Genomic DNA, 8,328 nt, shown 5'->3' with positions numbered 1-8,328 from the left:
TCAGCTCACTTTCAAGCAGTGCAGGGGGTTCGTGGTTCCAGGCAGCACACAATGGGGCCAACAGGATCAATATTGACATTCTCCTTAGTGATAGCAGAGTTGTCTCACTGTGGGTCAGGGACAAGACCTTTTGCGTGAGCCAGCATTTTGTGGTCATGGCTGGGGGACACTTACTGTAACCTTGGCCGGCGGCGGGCATAATGGAGGGTCTGAGTGAGCCTGGGAGCGCTCCTTCCCCTTTATGGCTCTTTTTACCGTAAGAGCTCAGTCCTCCAGTGGCCCGATTCAATCACAGATCATTACTTTGTCAAAACAGCTACCAGACCACATTGGCACATGTGCGGGCCAGCGACTTGGGGAGTCGGTTGTTGACTGCAGCAGTCATGGGAGATGAGGCGAGGAGAGCAAGAAAAAGCAAGCACACCACTTTTGGACGAGTGACTGTTTATTGCCTCTTATTGCAACAAGCAGGAACAATTATGGCACAAGGTGCAACAACGAAATAATCATAAAAAAATAAAATTAAAAAAAAACCTCCAAGATGAAACATCTCAAATATTGAGTACCTAAATTGGTCAATTAATCCAAGACAAACTCATGAAAAGCAAATGATGTGGAATGTCCTGGGGAGATTTTACAAACTAAACTATGTAGCATTACTCTCTGTAAAGAAGGATTTCATATTTGTCATGATTTATTTGGCCTATAACTTAGCACTTGCAAAACGACATCTTTAGCTAGCTTAACGTTGAATGAAACGCTGATACAGTAACACTCATGTACTGGCTATTATTAATGGGGCACTTACTGTATACATGTGTACTTCTGTGTTGCCACTCACTTATCACTAAAGCACACAGCCAAACATTTGCTTCTTGGACGCACACAATCTTATACCAACTGCATGGAAAATTTCTCTCCTCCAGCCACTGTGACCTTGTCACCCATGCACAAACCATTAACAATAATACACAAAGGAACATGAAACAAAACAAAATGCTGAAGGTACCCAAATTTGGTAGATTAGCCTTTCATAGGGCACTCATAGAATACAATTCATGTCTCTTCATGTATAAGTTTAGTTTAGTGACCATAAAAGGCATTATGTTCTCTTCTATTTTCTCAAAATGACATCAAGACAGTAAACAAAGCACTTCTGATTCACGCCCTTATTCTGAAAATCCCATGTGCACATCTGGTCAGCGGCGGACTCTGACTTGACCGCTCGGTGGCTTCATTTTTAACTTAGACTTCTCATGTAACATTAGACAAATGCATACAAAATAAGCACAAGTTTGAAACGCAAAGATAAATGTGAACATAAATGGCTCCGTGGCCGTGTAAAAAGTCAGACTGCTGAGGAGCCAATTGAAGAAGTGGCAAAGACCGCATATTGATGGTGTGATCCAGCTGCAAGACCGGATCCTTTGGTGGTCTGGGTGCTTGCTGATGATGTCACACCAAGGCAGATTAGTGCTGTGCGATACTCGATATTCTGCTATTGATCTGATACCAAGATGCATTTAACTTAAAAGTAGCTTGAGGTTTGTTATTTCGCCCATTTATTACTTCACCTTAAATATTTATTTTCATTTAAATTTAATTTTGTTTTCATTTCTTGAAAATGATGCACAATTTTTTTCACAAATATTTTCAAAAAGTCAATAGAGCGCATTATATTTAGGTATGGATGAAAAATAAAAAATACAATCAAATGGTATAGCACAGGTAAATAGCGTAGAAAAAAAAGGTATACATATACATTTCGATATGATATTCGATATCTTATGTGACACATTTATGTGTGCCACCATCCTGAACGCTGACCTACTTGGGGGGAGCTTTGCATTTTACGACAGCGTAAAAGCTATTACAAACATCAGAAACGACTGCCCGTGAGTTTTTTTTAACTTAAACAGAGGCAAAAAATGTCGACTACAAGGGTTAGTTGTGCAGCCGGTCTTAAAAGAAATGTGTCATCACTCCTGTTGATGACACGGCCAAACTGGAAGCAAAACAACGTGAGCTGAAACTACGTAATATGATCATAATGGGGACATTTAAAAAAAAAAAAAAGGGGGGGGGGTAGCGCACACAGTTGAAACACTCGCTTTTTTAAAAGTGCCTATTGCGCTCATTTCTACATAGTTTGAGCTTTCGTTTTGATCCCGACCTGATGCTTTGAAGAGCTGCTACAGATTGTAGCCCAACGGGGGCAAGAGGCTGCGCTGTTGGCACGGTGGACCTTCCCCTCAAAGCGCTGACAATTATGAGAAATAAAGGGAACCAAGACCCTTAGAATTAAAAAAAATGCTTCCTCACAAATGCCACGGATGGCACAGAGGATGACATGCTGTGGGAGCAAAATGAGATCACGGTTCATGAATGCAGGAAGCATCAGAAGTTGACCAAGTCATCAATGACGAGTTCCACAGCGATGGACCAAAGGTAGCTACTATGGATCTTTTTCACATTGGAGATAAGTCGATTCTTCTTTTGAAGTCTTGGCCAAGGATGAGTAATGTAGTGGATCAACTGTGCTCTGCGCAAACGTTTTATGCACAAATATTTAAAGCAAAAAATGCTTTTGCACAAAGTTTGTATTAAGCTGTTAATTTTTCATTAATTTAAGATTGTAATATGTGTTGTCAACATCCATCCATTTTCTTTGCCGCTTCATGAGGGTCGCGGGGAGAGCTGGACCCTATCCCAGCTGTGAGGCAGGGTACACCCTGAACTGGTTGCCAGCCAATCGCTGGGCACATGAAGACCGGCAACAGTCGCACTCACAATCACACCTAGGGGCAATTTAGAGTGTTTAATTAATGTTGCATGTTTTTGGGATGTAGGGGGAAAAAAGGAGTGCCCGGAGGAAACCCACGCAGGCACAGGGAGAACTTGCAAACTCCACACAGGTGGGTCCGGGATCTAACCCGGGACCTCAGAACTATGCTTTACTAGATGATCCACCGTGTTATCAACAGTAACAATAAAATGTTATGCCATCATTGAGCATTTATTTTTGTTGGTTGAGGGATTCTGTTCTGACAATTACAGGGACCAGAAGAAGCGTGTCTTGTGGCCTGTCCTGAGATATATATTCCCACTACATCAGCACATGCAAAATGATTATTATTCATGATTGTTGTACAGAAATTTCTTTAAAAAATAAGTACAAATAATAAAAGTACAAACCAAGCAAATTAGAAATACAGATAATTCCAACTGCATTGCATTTGTAGAAGGGTTTACCTGATTTTACAGGTCAACTTCGGGGTTCCACATTATACTTCAGTATGCATTATACTCGAGAAATTACAGTACAGAAAATAACAAATGATATAGGCCTATGGTAACGGTTCTGGATGAAAAGGAAAAACATGAACTCAGGGCCTCTATAATAATCAATAGATTTTTGCTTTTATTTCAAGCCCCTTTGGTTGAAATAATGTCAAATGTATGTATTCCACTTTCTGTTGCATTACTTTATATGAGAAGTGCTTAAAAATAAAGTTTGATTGATTGCTGTAGATAATTCTGTATGGGGCTTTTTTTTTAATATTTATTTCACATAAGATTTAATTTTAACATTTATTATTAATATTATTTTTTTTTACTATTGATGACAAAAGGCATTGAACTTCTACGATAAAGGAAAATATCACATTATACCACACACTACACACATAAGAATCTCATTACAACTTTAACGGCTACGGTAGCAAATTTCACATTTTCCCTTGAAATTGTTGAGTATTAATAAATTAATTGCTGAAAAAAAAAAGTGCCTATGTTTTTCTCATTTCATATTTTACTGATGTAAAACACACACATAGGAGCAAAAGAGCTGGGACAAATGTCACAGAGGTTCCCAGTGTCTGCTTTGCTTGACACGGTCTGGATACGATTCTACAAATTTAGGAAAAGGAATGACAAGATACATAGGTGTTATGTCTTTGATGCATTTGTAATAGACATACCCCTGTTCAAGAATTGTAAAAAATATATATTTTTAAAAACACAATCAAAACATAAAACATACTAATGAACAACATTTAAGAGAGGAGGGAAAATCGATCAGAGCCAGTGCACAAACATTAGGCATAGCCAATACAACAATTTGGAATGTCCTGAAAAGAAAAAAAAAAATCTATACTATACTGAGCAACAGACAATGAATAGGTTGGCCAAGGGTATAATCAGCGGTTGATGACAGAAACATTGTGAGAGCTGTGAAGAAACAACCAAAGACAACAATCAGTGACATCAATACGAACCTCCACAGGGGAGGAGGAAAGGTGTCGCAATCCACTGTTGGAAGAGGACTTTGAGAAAAGAAATATACAGGTTATACCACAAGATGCAAACTGCCCATTAGCAAAAAGAAATGGATTGCAGCTTAGATTTTGCAAGAACTACATGCAGAGATGAGTCACAAAAGTTTTAGAACAAAATTGTAGAGACTGATGAGAGCAAGATTAACCTCAACCAAATATGGAGAAAGAAAGGCTCTGCTTGTGATCCAAAACACACAAATTCATCTGTGAAGCTCGGTGGAGATAATGTCATGGCTTGGGATCGCACGGCTGCTTCAGTAATGTGTTCACGAGTCCTTACTGATGATGTAACTGATAAAGATAGCAGCAGAATTTAGTCTGAAGTCTACAAAACCATTTTGCCTGACAATTCACAGAAAAATGCATTCCAAACCAACAAGATAATGTCCCAAAACACACCGCCAACACAACAAAGGACGTCATCATGGGGAAAAAGTGGAAGGTCTTAGACCGGCCAAGAAAATCGCCGGACCTTAACCCCATAGATTGAAAGGAGGAAACCCCAGAAACAAAAAAGAACTACACAAGGCTGCAGTGAAGACCAGTAAAAGCACAACAAATTAAGAATGGAAGTCTTATAAACTCAAAGTTGCTGAAAGTCATGCTGTTACATCAAGATGTAAATACCAAGAAATGAAAGTTGTAATTCTTTACTTTTGTCTCATATTCATCTTTGATCAGAAACCCAAACAGTTTAAGCATCCCTCCCATCCATTTTCTGAGCCACCTATCTTCACAAAGGTCAAGGGAGAGCCTATTCCAGCTATCTTCGGGCAGGAGGTGGGGTACACATTGAGAGAAACAACCGAACATACTCACAATCTAACCTAAGGGTAATTTTGAGCCTCCAATCAATGCAGGTTTTTGGGATGTGGGAGGGAACCGGAGTGCCTGGAGAAAACCCACGCAGGCACAGGGAGAACATGCAAACTCCACACAGGCGGGGCCGGGATTTGAAGCCCGGTCCTCAGAAATGTGGGGCAGACACTCGAAGCAGTTGCTCCACTGTGCCGCCTGTCTTTAGCATGCAATAAAGAAATTGACCTTGCCCTTCCAATACTTTTGGAGGAAACAGCATTTGATGAAAAATCATCTTTCAAAGTGGAACGTTCGCTCTAGAATTGCTGCCATCCATTGTGCCAGTCATTGGCTGAGAAACTCAACGGTGTCCAACTGTGGCATTAAGCAGACAACCGCTTGTTCATACCTTTTCAGAAATAGGCAGATGATTAAAGATTTATTTGCTTATTTTCCTACACAGGTTCCCACACATTTGGGATTTCAAAATTCCATACACTATACATAACTTTCAAGATTTTGCTCTATTTTTTTTTTTTTTTTTTACAGAATATCATAAGAATTTTATAAAAATCAAATTGCATACGTCTCCATACTTTTGTAGACTTCAGCATTGTCACAGTCCTTTTGTCCAGGATGACATATTCACTTATACTAATTAAGGTAGCGTTTTTTTCATTTTTTATTATATATTAGTAGTGGTTCACTCAACTCCTGTGTGACAGTTGTGATGGGAGAGACAGTCTAAACAAATTAAAAAGAGTGCTTTATTGTTTATAGCACATAATTTTTTTAACTTGTATGACTGGTACAAATATGAACATGTAACTTAACAATGGACTGCACATATACAGTACTAAAGTCTCTTTTTCACATTTATTATTCAAAGAAAAGATGTGGCCCAGAAGGAGGAGGCAAGAGAAAAAGTCGAAGAGGAGGTCATCTGAGGTGAGTGAGGGTCTGTTAGGGTGGGACATTTTCATGAAACAGAGGCTGAGTCCTATGCCTCCTCCGGGGATTCTGTTCTGGATCTAACTACTCAAGTCTATATTAAAAAAAAAAAAAAAAAAAAAAAATCTCATACACATACACTAACAGATGCGTGTTCTTCTGAGCTTTGTAGGCAGACAAAGAGTAGAAGTGACATCTCAATAGTTGCTTCTTCAATGTACTTCACCCAAGGAGTGTCTGACCCACCCGTACACAGTTCCTAGTAGGTGAGGCGGCTCAGAGTCCAAACCACTCTGTGACACCTCCTCTCCTGGGATCAGGTTTCTGCCTCTGCTTCTCATCCTCCATGAACTTCTCCTGCATCTCCTCCATGGAACCCTCTGCTGGCGTGCTGGTCTTTTCCGGGAAGATATTCGGGAAGGCGAACGTCTGGCCTTGAGACTGAAATGCAAAGTCCACAGAAGCAAAAAAACTATTGAAGAAAACCGAGGATTCTTTCATCAAAAAACAACAACTATGAAACACATGGTTGCCTGTGAAGTTGTTTAAATGATGATAATGGTACCTCCATTATCAAAAAGTGAGACTTGGAAAGCAGGACAAAATGTTACACCGTAATATTATTCCTCCATTTAGACAAACACTGTTCTTTCTCTGACTTTAAATTTCTCTTTTCTGAACGTAATCTCCTCTCTCCATTTATCTGGTCCTGATTTATTCAGAGGTAAAGGATGGTATCCATTATTTATTCCATACCAATCTCTAGCCATGGCTAATGCATTGCTGGCTCACTAGTCTGTCAGGTTAGTGCACAGTACAGCACCCCCCCCCCCCCCACACACACACACACGCGCACACACACACAGGTCAGCGGGTGCAACAATATGCACACATCCAAGACCGCTTGTCCTTCTCATTCTCTCCAATGGACACCTGGAAGCATCTTTCAACCAGAGCCAGATTATTGCAGTCCTGAAGCGACTCTGTTGCATCCACAGCCAGAATTTAACCAGTGATCAATGTCTGGAGCATGTGAAAACCATTAATCATCATAAACCCATCCTCCAAGGTGATCTACTTTTGCAAACACTAGTTCACACCAGCAACAGCTTCCACTTTAAAATTCCACTTTGATTATCATGAATTAAATTACCAGCAATGTATATCAAATATTCAACCGATAACAAAATATGTCAAGCAACTGCTGTGATTTCTTGAAAATAATGCACAATTTCCCCCAAAATTTTTTCAAGAAGTCAATAGAGCGCATTATATTAGGTATGGATGAAAAAAAAATACAATCACATTGTATACCTGTATACAGGTACACAGAGTGGTAAAAAAAAAAACGTATTCATGTACATTTTGATATTCGATGTCTTACATGACATTTATATACAGTATATTACGGTAATATGCGCCACCAACTTGAACTCTGAATTCTACCCTCCTCAGGCGGGCGGCGGGAAGCTTTGCATTTTATGATTATTAGCGTAGCATTTTTGATGCTCCTGCACCAAACATCAGAAATGACTGCCTGTGAGTTTGTTTTATCTTAAAAAAAGACAAAAAATGTCGACTACAAGGGCGAGTTGTGCAACCGCATTTCAAAAAAATGTGTCATCACTCTGGCCAATGACGCGGCCAAACCGGAAGCAAAATAGCGTGATCTGAAACTACGTAGTTTGATTGTACGGGATCGCGCACACGATTTAATTGCTCACTTTTTTTTTTTTTTTAAAAAGTGCCCATTATGCTCATTTGTACGTAATTCGAGCTCTCGTTTTAATAGCGACCTGACGCTATGAAGAGCTGCTACAGATTGTAGCCGGACGCGGGCAAGAGTTCTGTGCTGTTAGCACAGTGGACATTCCTGTCAAAGCGCTGACAATTATGAGGAATAAAGGGACCCAAGACTCTTTGGATTAAAAAAAAAAAAAAGTTTCCTCACAAACGCCATGGATGGCACAGAGGATAACATGGTGTGGGAGCAAGATGGGATCACTGATCATGAATGCAGGAAGCATCAGAAGTGGACCAAGTCATCAATGACGAGTTCCACAGCGATGGACCAAAAGTAGCTACGATGGATATTTTTCAGATTAGAGATGAGTCACATGCTTCTTTTGAAGTCTTGGCCAAGGATGTGTAATGTAGTGGCTCAACTGCACGATGCGCAAACGTTTTATGCACAAATATTTCATGCAAAAAATGTTTAAGTTAAACAGTGTTAAATAGTTTA

At 39.8% G+C, this 8,328-nt stretch overlaps 1 protein-coding gene across 3 annotated transcripts in view; it reads right to left on the bottom strand.

The window, feature by feature from the left end:
* Positions 1-436: 436 nt before the first annotated feature.
* mrpl23 (mitochondrial ribosomal protein L23) overlaps positions 437-8,328 on the bottom strand; it is a 69,680-nt gene continuing 61,788 nt past the window's right edge. For 2 of the 3 annotated variants that reach the window (XM_061823409.1, XM_061823407.1), the window contains one exon: positions 437-6,527. In XM_061823409.1, the coding sequence (XP_061679393.1) occupies positions 6,363-6,527 (165 nt within the window). In that variant the 3' untranslated portion in view covers positions 437-6,362. The remainder of the gene's footprint in view (positions 6,528-8,328) is intronic. The other variant, XM_061823408.1, reaches the window with a different exon arrangement.

This window comes from Syngnathoides biaculeatus, chromosome 6 (genome assembly GCF_019802595.1).
Source record: "Syngnathoides biaculeatus isolate LvHL_M chromosome 6, ASM1980259v1, whole genome shotgun sequence".
NCBI classification, from domain to species: Eukaryota; Metazoa; Chordata; class Actinopteri; order Syngnathiformes; family Syngnathidae; genus Syngnathoides; species Syngnathoides biaculeatus.
Note: the sequence above shows the minus strand (reverse complement) of the source record. Positions and strands in the feature narration are given on the sequence as shown.